The 16080-nt window shown below is 35.8% G+C and overlaps 1 protein-coding gene across 1 annotated transcript in view; it reads left to right on the top strand.

Annotated features, from left to right (window-relative positions):
* Positions 1-13244, top strand: part of spn-E (tudor domain containing 9 protein spindle E) — a 33855-nt gene extending 20611 nt beyond the window's left edge. Inside the window, exons 17-26 of the mRNA XM_088268765.1 lie at positions 595-760; positions 2374-2598; positions 3315-3530; positions 3862-3981; positions 4379-4542; positions 4992-5111; positions 7260-7527; positions 8872-8993; positions 10893-11105; positions 12610-13244. Coding sequence (XP_088124891.1) covers positions 595-760; positions 2374-2598; positions 3315-3530; positions 3862-3981; positions 4379-4542; positions 4992-5111; positions 7260-7527; positions 8872-8993; positions 10893-11105; positions 12610-12763 — 1768 coding nt within the window. The 3' untranslated portion in view covers positions 12764-13244. The remainder of the gene's footprint in view (positions 1-594; positions 761-2373; positions 2599-3314; positions 3531-3861; positions 3982-4378; positions 4543-4991; positions 5112-7259; positions 7528-8871; positions 8994-10892; positions 11106-12609) is intronic.
* Positions 13245-16080: the final 2836 nt, after the last annotated feature.

The raw sequence follows: 16080 nt of genomic DNA, 5'->3' as shown, positions 1-16080 counted from the left end.
GATACATGCCACCCACTCTCTGGTCTCAATCCTGCGGATTGGTCTGTAGCAACAGACGACATCTCTTTCGCCATTCTCGCCTATTTTCGGAAGCCCTCTTCAGCTTCTCATATGTCGTTGTTCACCTCCATAGTGTAGTGGTTAGTGCGCTAGGCTACCATGCTGGAGGTCCCGGGTTCGATTCCCAAGAGGGTCAAAAATAAATATTAGTGATTTTTCAGTCTAATATTTATTTAATATGACCCTGAACTGGTACCTGAAGCGGAAGGCTGATTACCTTTCCTTCGTGTATTTAATGATCCAGATAACAATGCTTCTATACGATGTTGTGCCTTATGCACCATAAGGGTTAGAAAGAACAACTTAGTAGACTCAAAAAATCTGTGTTCGATTTAACAATTAATACTTTAAAAAAAATTAAAAAACATGTCAATAAACCTGAAGCGGAAGGCTGATCACCTTTCCTTCGTGTATTTAATCCAGATAACACTGCTTCTATATGATGCAGTGCCCTATGCACCATTGGGTGCGAATATGGGTTAGAAGGGGAATTCTTAATACCCGGAAAGGTTTATCGTCAAATTATTTTTACAGTCAAAATAAAGCTTCGGAATATGCAGCTACTCTTGGCATAAGCAAATCAACCGGCGCCAGTGGCCATGAGTGGCCTTCCTTAGAGGCTCAAGATCCCGTACGGAATATCCTGCGGCCTCGCTTGCCTGATATAGATGAAAACTACATCGAGATTGTCATTTCAAATGTGAGTATATTTGCTGTCGAAAATCACACTGTTTAAAGTATTACAAATAAAAATGAAATGGGGCTTACAACCTATCATAGGCTGGTTTAAGCGATCACAAATTTATATGGGAAATAGGATTGGAGGAATACCGAGGAACACTTGGCATGCTTGAGTATTTAAATACTTGATCATGCCAAGTGTTTTAATACTAATCGGCGGGTATATATGAGGAGATTCATGAATGTGGAACGGGCTAACATCGTTTGCAAATATAAATTGGTGTGGCATTCTATTCTTTCTGCCTACCCCGCAGTGAGGGGGCGTGATGGTTAGTAATTAATTAAGTGTTCTTATTTCAAAAGATTTTTTATCAATGAATGAAATCCTTGTTACACATTGTTTCATATTACACTCGATTATATTCACATACATGAGAAACGCTTCAAAACATGATTTTTAATTTATTTTAGCTTATAATTTTACCAGTTAATTTATTTACAACATTTTGATAACTTAACCAAGCCTATGCCGATCGTAAGCCCTGTAAATGCTCATACTTCCATATTCTTCTTCATCAAGACAGGCAGTGTGGTGTAGTTGGGTAGACGCTCGACTGCGACAACTGCAGCGTCGCGGGTTCGATTCTCGCAAATTGCAAAATGAATTCAAGAAAGGTTTATTTTCAATTGGTCTGGGTGTTTGTGATGTATTTTTCATTTTTTTTTCTTTTTAAAAGAAAAATATTTGTGTTTTTATTATTTACACAAATATTTCAATTTCATACTATTTCTGTGAGCCTAAGCGGGTCATCATTAGAAATAGGTATCAAATTGTGGTAGAGTGGGTTCGAACCGAGAAACTCTGACTCAAGAGTCCGCGACACTTACCACGGGACCACAACCCGACACGTTTTCTCTTCCCTATCCACACTATCCTACCTGCAGACAAGCCTCTAAAATAGACGCTTTGGTTATTCCTTCTATGTTGAGATCTCAAAAAAATTATGTAAATTATTTCAAAACTTTGCTCCCGCCCAAATTATGTAGGATTAATGATATTTCACCCATTTTTAATTTCAGTTTTACTTGGTAAATCAATTTTTTCTGAAATAGTGGTATTTATTTAGTAAAACATAAATTGAAAATGGATTTTTATTTTTTTATCATATCGTAGTCGTACAGGAGAAAGTGACCAAATACCAAAATGTAAAATGTTCAGAAGGGCCATTTAAGTCACTTTTGCTTGGCAAGAAAATAAACATCAATGCAGTTAGTCATTTTTACTAAGTCAATATACATATTATACTTCCAAGTTTAAAATCCTTTGGGATTTTTTCAGGGCAATATTAAGCTAGTAAGATAGCAAATAGTCAATGATCACGTTTTTGTTAAACAATGCACTTGGTCACTTTCTCCTGTATGGCTACGATATGGTCATAAGTTGTTACATCACATCGATATTCTCAATACAAAAGAGCCCGAATATAGGCCAAAATTTAAGTGTTATTTTTCAAATATTCAGTCCCTGATTTGTTAAGGAGCAGGAAATTTTCCAGGAAAAGTGGATAGATTTTACCACAAAGTGACTGCCGAACCAATTTATGATAATTCACCCTTGTATGCGCCTTTCAGATGGTGGACTGCGGGCACTTCTGGTGCCAGTACGCGGACCAGCAGACCAGGAACCAGCTGGACTGGCTGCACACGTTCATGAACGGGCCGCAGCCCCTGCCGCCGCTGGAGCGCGCGCCCCGGCCCGGCCAGCTGTGCGCCGCGCCCTTCGCGGAGGGCGAAGGCGAGCCCCCGCTCTACTACAGGGCTAAGATCGAGAAAGTCATGGACAATAACATGATCTCGGTAAATATTTTTATAATACCACTTACTGAGTGACCAATTTCCTTCAATAACCTGGCCATTTTGTCAACACAATGACCTTACCGAAATCATTATTTATTGTATGATTTTTTGACATCTCAACAAAGATGAAGAAGAATATGGAAGTCTGGGCATTCACGGGCCAATCTAAAGCGCATACTAGGTATTTGGGAGAGGAATGCAAAGGGTTTAATAAAAATGATTTTCATTCTTTTTTGACATCTCATCAAAGATGAAGAAGAATATGGAAGTCTGGGCATTTACGGGGCCATCATAGGCTGGTTTAAGTGATCATTTTGCACATGTGTAACATTCACCAATTCAACCAATGATTGACAACCAAACTATTCAAATACTTGGAAGTTCTATATATATGATCCAATTTCGAATCATTGTGCTTGAATCACTAGAATTTCACTAGAGACATCTATTGGTGAGATAAAATAAGCTTTTTATTGAGCAGAAACTCATTCATTATTTATTGATTCGGCATTAACTTTGTGGAATGACATATTATTTGTATTACTTATAGAGTTTTATTTCATTACACATGACTAGATTCGAAAACCACAGTTGTTTTCATCAACAGGTGAATAGTAAAACTCTTATTCTTAATCCAGCTTTATAAAAATCTCGAAAGCGAACGCATTTCAATAAGTACCTTGGCATATAATTGTACATATTGTTTTTTATTTTAGGTATTCTTTATTGACTACGGTAACAATGAGATTGTACCATTGAACACACTGAGAAGATTGAACATTGAGGCCATGATGAGTGTGCAAGCTCTGGCATTCGAGTGCGTGCTGACGGAAGTGGCTCCTTCCTTGGTAATGGACCAGAGGGCCGTTTGGACCGAAGAAGCTCTTTATCATTTCAGTAAATTGACCAATGGGAAAAAGCTATTGGGAAAAGTAAGTTTGTCTCTTCTTCTTTTTATATGTTCCTCCCTGGTCTATCACGCGCCATCTCCTGGGCTTCCTCCTAGGTCCCACTGAGTATAGTCGGTGAATGGTCGACAGCGGCCTTCCGAAGTGCTGGAATCCTCGGGGTTGGAAAGTATTACATATAAATACTAACTATTTTTTATACTTAAAACAACTTAGGATGTAAACAAAAGGGATTGTGTCCATCAGGTCCATACATTTTCTAATATACGTATTATTGATTGTTACATTGTAGATTCTAGTTAATTTCTATTCTAGCCTTTATCTTGTCTTGTTCTTAATTTAAATTATTTTGTAGGTGTTCTCTGTGGCGTTGGAGGTAGTATCCTTGGAACTGATTATTGGAAATATTAACATCAACAAGTTTTTGATACAAGAAGGATATGGCCAGGTGGCTGAAGAGAGTTACATCTCCAAGGTAAGAATCGAACGCCACACCACTCTGTCTTTGCAAACATTCTTCGCCACTTCTACATTCATGCATCTCCCCATACATACCCGACGATTATTACGACTCCTGACCTGGCCGCCTCAAGTATTTGACATACCTGATTGTGCCAAGTTTTCCTCGGTATTCCTCTGCTTCTTTTTCCAACTACATTCGCCTCATCAATTTGATTAACAGTTCTTTCCCCACTCATACGTTCCACATGTCCAAACCATCTCGACACACCTTTCTTAATTTTATCGACAATGCTTATCTCAGCCTTGCATTCTTTCCTTATTTCATCATTCGAACACCTATCAAACATCGTTTTGTCGCACATTCGTCTGAGGGATCGCATTTCGAAGATTTATCAAAGTAAAAATTTCAGGTGAATAAAGACCTGCGAGAAACTGCGAAAAATCTCCAACCGAACCAGAAGAACGCACTCAACAAAGTGCAGAGGAAGGAGAACAATGCCGTCGCTGTCATGTCTATTGATCCGCCACCCATCAAGGATTGCACCGAGAAAATCCTCCTAAGGGGACCATTTAGGTAAGAAAACTTGCATCACACCACGGCTGTCCAAACTTAAAACACAGTAAGGGACATTTGTTTGTAGTACGATTGTAATTTTTTTATTTTTTTTTATAATTTATATTTTAAGCACTAACTTTGTGATTTTCCATTTTATAATTAAAATGTAACTTTGTTTTAAAATCACTATAAATATTTTATTATAACTTAATTATAATGTCTACCGGTTTCCAAGCTAACCGCTTCTTTATCAAGACTGATTAATTTATCAAGACTGATTAATTTATCAAGACTGATTAATCAGTCTTGATAAAACTTTATCAAGATTGAAACATTATCAAGACTGATTAATCAGTCTTAATAAAGAAGCAGTTAGCTTGGAAACCGATAGACATTATAATTAAGTTATAATAAAATATTTATAGTGACAAATTTACATTTTAATTATAATAAATTATTCCTTTCAGCCCCTTGGAAACTGATCTTCACAATCTGATGTACGCCGGAAGAGAGAAACAAATTAATGTAGAGATGAATTCTGTTAATTCCGTTCTGCTCAATACTGATCCTCAGAATCCCACCAGCAGGTATTCCATATTAAGTTATATTTTGTATTCGTAATAGAGTTGGGCACATTTGATTTTTCCGATCATATCATATGCGAGAACAATTTTGCAATTCAGATTTGGAACTAGGTTTTTCAAAAAGTTTTTTTTTAATGTTTATTAAATTATAATCTCAATCAATTCAAACCCTTATCCGCACCCTAATGGTGCATAGGGTACTGCATCGTATAGAAGCAGTGTTATCTTGATCGTTAATTACACGAAGGAAAGGTGATCAGCCTTCCGCTTCAGGTACCAGTCCAGGGTCATGTTAAATGAATATTAGACTGAAAAATCGCTTATATTTATTTTGACCCCTATGAGGTCCCGGGTTCGATTCCCAGGGGGGGTGAAAACAAGTATTAGCGATTTTACACTGTTATATTTATTTAATATTACCCTGGACTGGTTCCTGAAGCGCAAGAGTGATCACCTTGCCTTCATGTAAGTAATGATCAAGATAACACTGCGTCAATTCGATGCAGTGCCCTATGTACCATTGGGTGCGGATAAGGGTTATGAGTGAGTGAAACGAAGAGTGTCAGATGTCCAATTAAATTTTCAATACAACATCATATTTTCTTAATTTATTGTAACTGCAGACAGTTGGTAGAATTCCATATTGAATTGTAGGGTAATATGTATATCCAAAATAAAATAAGGTTTGCTGGATTGAATTCTACATTTATTTATGTATATGACATTACCGAACACTCTTGAGTGTTTGATAATGTGCTAAGAAGACGAAACGCGTCACGTATTAACATATACATAAATAAATGCAGAATTCAATCCAACAAACCTTGTTTTATTTTGGATATATTTCCCAAAAAATCATATTTTTGTTTATTTTAACAATCATAAATTAAATTAGAAAAATATTGCAAATTTTTGATCCCTTGATGATGTTTTCATATAAAACTTTCAATACAATAACCCCTATAATCCGTCACCTTTGAGACTGGGGGGTCGGAGCGCAAAAAAGGTCAGATAATGAGAAGAAAAAAAAAATTGCAGTTAAATAAACCATCTCTCAACTCGAAAACGATTGAATGTTTTACTCTCTAATTAACCTTTAGAGTGCGAACCGTCGATAGATCGACTCTCTATTAATGCTGTAATGGCCCTGCCATTTCTCATTCGCACTTTTACGGTCCTTTTTAGAAAGTCGAGGGACTCGTCATTTGCTTGCAATATGTTGTCCGGCCTTTGGTTCGAGTAGCGTTCCCATGGCCATAAATCGGTACAGCATTTTATGATTCTCTACCCTAAAGCAAGAGGGTTTTTAACATAGTCTAATTTGGTATTTCGTGAGAGTCGGGTGTAAGATAACTTAACAGAGCTGTTTGGAAGCACATGAGTATTGACTGCCGTATTGTTGTTTTTAAATGAACAAATATATAAATAGTCGATACCGTGTTATTATTTAATACTCGCTTCAGTCCAACCTGCCTCCTGACAAAAAGGGTACTAAAGTGTCCTGTTTAATAGGGACGTCATCAAGTGCACGCGTACGCTGAATCCCAAGGTGTCTTCGCGCACGTAGCACGCGACGCGACCGTCCGTAACATTACAATGCGTTTAAAGTGCGGAGCGTCGGAATACCGACTATTGCGCAATTTGATTTAGGTATCGACCTATACGGACGTGTCTTAGCGCGCGCATGTATAACGTTTTTAATAAGTTAATAACATTTATAAATAACCATTTAAAATTATTTTGCTGTGAATTTAACATTGATTTTTGTATTTTTTAAGTAAAAGTTTTTTTATTTCTACCTACAAAATGTCAAATTCGTCAAGTAGTCGTGATGAAAAGCAATTAGCAATTTATGCAAAATATGTGGAAATAAGCTCAGCACTATAAGGGTTAAAAATATTTCAAAACCGCGCAAAACCTGTTATTATTATTTAAAAAATGGAATTATATGGAATAGATACTATACACACACACACACACACACACTCACCCCAACCAACATTACTTTCATAAGAATAACATTATCGGTGGATTTTTGTAATTGGCTGAAGATTTGTTAATTGTTGTTGCATATTGTTTTGTAGTGGCTGTAAAAATCCCAAATAAATAAATTTAAAAAAAAGAGCGATACAATAATATGTTTGTTGGCAGGCTGCTGGTGGCGGCGTGCATCGACCAGTCCACGCAGGGCGGGCACCTGACCCTGCGCCACACCACGCTGCTGCCCAACATCCCGGGGCTGCCGGCGCTGCTGGCGCTCATGTTCGGGCCCACCGCGGAGCTGCGGCCCGACGAGTCGCGGCGCCAGTACGCGGCCGCGCTCTGCGGCCTCGGCCACTACAACAGCCAGCCGCTCTACCCCGAGCAGGACATGGTGGTGCCCATCGACGTGGACCTCTCCAACGAGGACCTGGAGAATGTGAGCCAATTTGCCGTTTCATCATTCCTCAAATACTTGAAAGCGGTCGGAACTTGCATCCAAGCTGTAAATGACGCCCACGCAAAGACACATGACACTAAAAATAGTTTAATAAGTTCATGCCAATGAACAGTGACATGCGTAGATGGGAGATTTGGTTCAGGAGAAACCTTGGTACGGCGAAAGTCATCACGCATATTATTATATCAACTTTATGAACACACACCTTCAATAGTTTACATAGTTCCTCAAGGTTTTGTTATCCCTATTTTTTCCTACTTTTACTTACATTCCACATCATTCTATGCATTCCACACTATTACCAAACTCCTAACCTGACCGTTAGGATAAATATTGTATCTATTTATCTTAGCGGTCAGGTTAGGAGTCGAAATAATCGGCGGGTATGTATGAGGAGATGCATGAACGTGGAAGTATGGTAAGCGAAGCATGGAGTTGGCAAAAGAAGGATGAAAATAGATTGAATGCAGTCAAATGTGTGGTAAAATGATTTTTTGACATCTCATCAAAGATGAAGAAGAATATGGAAGTCTGGGCATTTACGGGGCTGACGACCGTCATAGGCTGGTTTAAGTGATCACTTTACACAAGTGTAACATTTACCAATTCTACCCATTATTGACAACCGCACTACTCAAATTCTTGGATGTTCTTGAATTACTAGAACTTCACTAGAAACATCTATTGGTGAGATGAAAAGAAGCTTTTTATTGAGCAGAAACTCTTTTATTAGTATGTGAGGTCCGAATCCTGGATTATAATCACACACATGTGAAACGCCAGAAAATATCATTTTCATTTTTATTATTCAAGCTTATAATTTGACCAGATAATTTATTTACAACATTTTAAGTGTGTCTAAATACAAATATGTAATATGAAAATAACTCGCGTTCTATTCTCTCTCCCTACCGCTACGGCGAAGGGGCGTGATGGTTAGTTAGTTTGTTAGTTTTTTTTAATAAAATAAAATGCACAATCAAGTAAAATTTTAATACAAAATGGATAGATATCACCACAAAATGTCTGCCGAAACAATTAATGAAAATTTGGATTGTTATTCTGGCGTGCCAACATCACTATGACCTGCACAGATTTTTATTTATTTTGACGGATCTCCAATTTAACTGTCGCCTTTAGACTTAGACGTTTTATAGACCTGACTATTGAGTGGGAAAATAAGTATCACGAGGTTCGACTTTTATTTCTGTCCTCTTTTGCTACTTTAAAATTATTCAATAACTTCTGAAATGATTTATATTTATTATGTTTAACTAAAACATTCTCTACAAGTCTCTACCTATTTTTTTTCTTTTCTTTCAGATCAATAAAATTCGTTACTATATGGATTTCATATTGCTAACTCAAAACGGACAAGATACCCCCATGACAAGCGTTGAAGAAAAATGCCAAACAACAAGAGATATCAAAGCCCTCATTCAAAAGTTAGTCACCACTTTGCATCTTATCTTATTATGAAATCTTAAATAACTATGTAGATTGTCCAGAACTTATTCATTTTAAGGTGGAGACTGACCGGAGCATTTCGTCGTAACGTAACACGTTACGATGCGAGCATTCAGGCAAACAGTACAATGAGCCGAGCGCTCCATCCATAGTTTCGGATGCTCGCTGATGCTCGCCGCGAGCGATGTTACGACGAAATGCTCCCGTCAGTCTCCACCTTTAGAGGTTCTATAGCACAGACCAAAAACAAAACTATGTTAAAATCCCTAAGATGCACACCGAGTCCTACCAAAATTCATTTTTAAATAGAGGCTTGCAATATGTACAATGAAATGCTTAATCAAATAGACATTGATGATGTTTCTTTTAAAATATTTAAGAGAAATATTGTTGATGTCTGTTTGACTATTTAATTAAGAAATGTAAGATCAGATCTTCTTCTTCTCCGTCTTATTACTGAGGCTTGTGACCCTTGTGGAAGCAATGACTCTTCTCCAGTTATCCCTTGATATGACATTTTTTAGTTATACTTATGTACATATGTGACAGTTTTTTGTTGTTGTTTGTGTAAGTGAAAACCTGTAATTGTAATTTTAATTGAATTTTTTATATGTTGTTATTTTTGTAAATATTCTGTTGGTTTTCCAATAAGTAAATAAATCATCATCTTTCCCGCACCTAAATTCAGTTTTTAGTAAATGATTATCTCATTTGGAGAAATAAAAAACTTTGTTTTTAATTAATGTTTTACTTAGTAAATACCACTATTTCTTAAAATCTACTGTGACACATTCAATGATGCATTCCGCATCATTTTCAAACACCGTATGTGAAGCTAATTCTAAATTTTAGAGTTGGGTCCTTAGGACGTTGAAGGTTGAAGAGGTGTAGGAGCTGTTTCTTATTTTTATTTATTAATTAAATTTTTATTTTTATTTTTATTTCTTATCAGAGGGAACATAGACAAAAGGGGGGAGGCTTTAGTCATTGTCATATTGTTAACTATGGGTTATTATGTTATTTATATTCTTATGAATTTCTATTGTTTCAAAATGCTGCAGTTTATGGCTTTTCGTATTGATTATTTTTAGGATTTCTACGTTATTGTGGTTAAATTTGTGATCATTATCCATTAAATGGTTAGCGAATTCCGAAAAATTATTATTTCTCAAACATAATTCATGTTTCCTGATTCTTGTTTTGAATTTTCGGGAAGTCATATTTTGTTTTTTTTCTTTGTTTTTTGATCCACTCCCTTTTTTTATTGTTAAAATCCAACTAGTTTCGGCAACAACCTGTTGCCCTCTTCAGGGTTTGTTTTATAATTAAAACGGACTCTGGAGATGGCAATAGGTTGTTGCCGAAGTCTTTTTATTTACAACATTTTGAGAGTGTCCAAATACTTGTTCACAAAATCTGGATTATCTCCAATTACAGGAGTTATTTTCATATTATTTTATGACATCTCATCAAAGATAAAGAATATGGTTTCTAAATTGGTTTATTTATATGTATAGAACCAAGAATTTGAGTAGTGTGGCTGTCAATAATGGGTAGAACTGGTGAATGTTACACATGTCTAAAGTGATCACTTAAACCAGCCTATTACGGTCGTCAGCCCCGTAAATGCCCAGACTTCCATATTCTTCTTCATCTTTGATGAGATGTCAAAAAATAATGAAAATCATTTTTACTAAACCCTTTGCATTCCTCTCTCAAATACCTAGTATGCGCTTTAGATTATATACAGGAATGTTTATTATTCCATTGGTGTTATTAGCAAGATCCTTATCATTTTATTTCTCCAAATGAGATAGTACAATGATCCACAAAGCTAATGCTTTAAATATTTAGAATATAATAAATACTTGGGCCAGGTTGATATCGCGGCCGCGGCGGTACCGCGAGGCGGGCACCACGTCGCGCGCGTGGCACTGGGGCACCGAGTATCCCGACGTGGCGGTGGCGGAGAGCCCCTACGGGCAGCGCGCCATCTTCCCGCCGCACAGCGGGCTGCTGCTGCGCCAGCCCACCCACGCCGAGCTCTACAAGGCCTCGCTGGCCAACCGGAAGGTGCACCGGATATGCAGGTGAGATAACCCCCACAAATCCTCCACCTATCCTAAAAGATTTATTTTTATTTTTAATTAATGTTTTACTTAGTAAATACCGCTGTTAACTTTGATTTTACATTAATTAAAAATAGATAGATTTAATTTATTATTAGATTAAAACCAATATTTTTAGCTTTTCCACTTTTTTATTTGACCAGCGACCGGGTTTCGTCGTTACCGACATCATCAGACTGGTCTGTCTGATGTCGGTAACGACGAAACCCGGTCGCTGGTCAAATAAAAAAGTGGAAAAGCTAAAAATATTGGTTTTAATCTAATAATAAATTAAAAATGCAATTCCATCACGAAGTGTCAGTGGATAATATAAATCTATAGATAGATTTTACCACAAAGTAACTGCCGAATCAATAAATGAGATTTTTTTAGATGGGAATTGCATTTATCATTTCATTCATTCATTCAAACCCTTATCCGCACCCCAATGGTGCATAGGGCACTGCATCATATAAACGCAGTGTTATCTTTATCGTTAACACATGAAGGAAAGGTGATCAGCCTTCCGCTTCAGGTACCAGCCCAGGGTAATATGGAATAAATATTAGAGTGAAAAAGTCACTTATATTTATTTGACCCCCCTGGGAATCAAACCCGGGACCTCCAGAACGGTAGCCGAGCGCGCTGAGCATTACACTACGGAGGCGGACCATTTACCTTGCTTATTATGTCATATGTTAACAATCAAGATAACACTGCATTTATATGATGCAGTGCCCTATGCACTATTGGGTGCGGATAAGGGTTAGAAGATTATGTACAAGGTTTATAGATCAGTGGGCTTTGGTTTCTTCTAACTAAAAAAATATATATTTTATAACATTCTGTGTTGGGAACAGGAGATTAATCTAGTGTGGGCCAGTCAGGAACTTCCCAGAATTTGCTCATAGCATGGAGAAAACCAGTAAAACTACTCAGGAGAAGCCGGTCTGTTGACTGTCGTCAGCATTGTTTTGTTCACTACGTTAAAAATATTTCAATAAACCTCGCAAAATCTTTTATTAGTATTGAAAAACGGTTGTACAATACGGCTGTCCAAACTCAAAACACAGTAAGAGACATTTTTTTGTAGTATGTTTTTTTTTGCATTTTTGGACTAATTAGTTTCTACTTAGTCTAAAAATGCAAAAAAACGTACTACAAAAAATGTCCCTTACTGTGTTTTAAGTTAGGACAGCCGAATAATATATACATACATATAAAAAACAGAAGGTAGCTTTTAATAAAAATATATATATGTATATAATAAAAGTCACTTTGGCACGGTCGGATCAAACTGAGTTGCGGACCAGCCAAAGACAGACAAAAGGGGTTCTATTGTATTACAAAAAAAGTTGATGTTAGAAAAAGTAAAAAATATATTTTATCCAAAGTCAAATTATAATAAAAATTCGTGAATTTGTAAAGGAATTGCGTGATTCCGCAGTAAGAAGTGTTCAACCAGTTTGTGTGATATTTATTCCAGCTCTGTTAATTACTCCATGAGTAACGCCATGGTGGAGTGCCTCCTCTGCCAGACGGAGGAGATGCCGCCGAGCAGCATGAGGCTCCATCTCAGCTCCCGCATGCACAAGGAGAGGGAGGCAGACCTGGTGGAGATCCATTCGTCAGCATTCTAAGTAAATCGTATTTTCTGAGATGGCTATCTATGTCCTATTTATGTTCTACATTAACTGAAAAACCAAATTGTAAACTTGATAATAATGTTAGAATTTAATGAAGCATTTCATTATTTATCATTTAAATATATACGTAGATGTATACTTTTTTTTATTTACTTGACTTGTACATCGTCAGATGCTAGAATTTTAGGCTCTGAACAATCATTTTTATTTTTTATTTAAGCAGTGCATATGTTTTTTTTTTTAACATACTACTTAATAAGTCGCTTGCAGTTGGTGGAACTTCAATTCTGACCTAAAGCTGCGTACCCAATATGCTCGCAAACAAGTCCTAGGTGTACATTCCCAGACGGCAACCAGATTTTCTTAAGGCAACTAGATATTTATTTTTTCTTCGCATACAACATGTATGTACCACAAAAATTACAAAAGTAGATAAAAAAACTCAGTAATTTAAATCTGTCAATAAGAATGAAAATATAATATTTTATTTTTATTATAATTATTTTATTTTTATTATAATATAAAAGTAATTAGTCCGCCTCCGTAGTGTAATGGTTAGCACGCTCGGCTACCATACTGGGGGTCCAGGGTTCGATTCCCAGGGAGGGGTGTCAAATAAATATAAGTGATTCTTTTCACTGTAATATTTATTCAATATTATTCCTGGACTGCTACCTAAAGCAGAGAGCTGATCACCTCTCCTCCATATGTAAACAATCAAGATAACACTGCGTTTATATCATGCAGTGCCCTATGCACCATCAGGTGCAGATGAGGGTTTGAAGAAAAAGAAGAAGAATAATAGTTTTACAAATTGTTGAAAGATTTGTATGAAAACAATGTTGCAGAGACTTTTATTTTTTTAAAGCGATTTTTTAATTATGCCAAAATTTGATTCGTCATTCTTTAAATTATTGGGATTTAATTTACATGACTACTGTTGTGTTGTAAAATGCAGCTACTTGTTCCATTCCTGTATCCTAAACTAAACATATATTCTTTAACTTGAGATTGTATCCTGTTTAGTATGCTAATTAATTACTTTTAAGTATATTATAATCAATATATGTACTCTTGATGTTGTTAACGAATAAACATAGCACAGTTTATCTCAAGTTTATCTCAATATTTTAGTATTTAGCACATTAGTGTAGTGTATTATAGATTATATGCATATTAATTAAGCCTATAATACTTTATATATTCCATTTTAAAATCAAACGCTGATATTTTTAGTCTACTGAATCGTATTTTACTGTTATAACAATAAAATACAATTTACTTCTCAATAAAATCAGTGTTTGATTTAAAAATTTAATATTTAAATTTAATTATAAATTAAAATGCAGTTTTACAAATTAAACGCCAAATCTATAAATACCTTCAACACTTGTTTATTTCTCATTTATTCATGTTAAAAAATTATGTATTGCATTTTTTTACGAAGGAATCACCGTATATTTGTTAAAATTACTTTTTACTTTTATATTTGTTTTCAATTTAATAAATTGTGATACTTTATTGTTTTACTATAGTTGATATCAAATATGTTACCGATATTCATCTGTTTATTCTTATAAATAATAAAGATTAGTTATTAAGTTATCTTGACTACACTTTTCCCTCACCCAATTTCTAAAGCAGAAATTAACTGCACCCGAAAAGGGCGACCTATGTTATTTTGGACTGTTACTTGAAGCGTAACTACCTGAATTACAAGCCACTGTCACGCGACTTTATGAACTTCTAAAGTCAATGGTCTCCATGTTGGCATCTCTAAGGATGGGTTTATTAATTATAAGCTATGTTCAACTATTGTCCGCCTCTGTAGTGTAATGGTCAGCATGCTCGGCTACCGTTCTGGAGGTACCGGGTTCGATTCCCAAGGGGGGTAAAATAAATATAAGTGATTTTTTCACTGTAATATTTATTCAAATATTAACATGGACTGGTACCTGAAGCAGAGGGCTGATCACCTTTCCTTCATGTGTAAATGATCAAGATAACACTGCGTTTATATGACACAGTGCCCTATGCACCATTGGGGTGCGGATAAGGGTTTTATTATTATTATATATTCAACTAAACTAGTGACAGTAGTTTGCTATGTGTGCGGGGTCTTATACCGCCCTATCGATACAATGCTGCATCATCTGAAGCAATAAAACGAAGAAACAAAGTAAGCTGGCCACAGGAAAACTACACAATGTCTTATTTGATGTTATGCAGATAAAGACAGGAAAATATAAAACACATGGACCTTTCTATATACATGAAAATGTAAACAAGATTTCGAGTGTGTCCAAATACTGGATTATCTCCAATTATAGGAGTATCAATAAAAAGCCTCTTTTCATCTCACCAATAGATGTCTCTAGTGAAGTTCTAGTGATTCAAGAACAATGTTTCAAAATTGGTTCATATATAATATTATATATAGAACTTTTAAAAATTTGAGTAGTGTGGTTGTCAATAATGGGTAGAATTGGTGAATGTTACATGTATGTAAAGTGATCACTTAAACCAGCCTATGACTGTCGTCAGCCCCGTAAATGCCCAGACTTCCATATTCTTCTTAATTTTTGATGAGTTGTCAAAAAATTATGAAAATAATTTTTTTCATTGATTGATTCGGCAGTAACTTTGTGGTAAAATGTATCAATTTTTAATTAATGTTTTACTTAGTAAATACCACCATTTCTTAAAATCTACTGTGACACTTGTTTCGATGCATTCCAAGTAAAACATTTACTAAGTAAAACATTATTTTTTGACATCTCATCAAAGATGAAGAAGAATATGGAAGTCTGGGCATTTACGGGGCTGACGACCGTCGTAGGCTGGTTTAAGTGATCACTTTACACACGTGTAACATTCACCAATTCTACCCATTATTGACAACCACACTACTCAAATTCTTGGAAGTTCTATATATATGAACCAATTTAGAAACCTTGTTCTTGAATCACTAGAACTTCACTAGAGACATCTATTGGTGAGACGTAAAGAAGCTTTTTACTAAGCAGAAACTCTTATATTAGTATGTGAGGTCCGAATCCTGGATTATAATCACACACATGAGAAACGCCAGAAAATACCATTTTCACACATATTTACCATATTTGGACACACTCATAATGTTGTAAGTAAAACATTAATAAAAAATCATTTTTATTAAACCCTTTGCATTCCTCTCCCAAATACCTAGTATGCGCTTTAGATTACATACAGGACTGTTTATTATTGCATTGGTGTTATTAGCAAGATCCTTATCTTGTTTGTTACAATAATTTGTTTACCATGGAAGGAAG

The sequence above is a fragment of the Brachycentrus maculatus genome, unplaced genomic scaffold (genome assembly GCF_059751285.1).
Source record: "Brachycentrus maculatus isolate JH-2025_06_01 unplaced genomic scaffold, ASM5975128v1 h1tg000328l, whole genome shotgun sequence".
In the NCBI taxonomy this organism is placed as follows: Eukaryota; Metazoa; Arthropoda; class Insecta; order Trichoptera; family Brachycentridae; genus Brachycentrus; species Brachycentrus maculatus.
The sequence above is the reverse complement of the archived record's forward strand: the minus strand, read 5'-3'. Positions and strand labels throughout refer to the sequence as shown.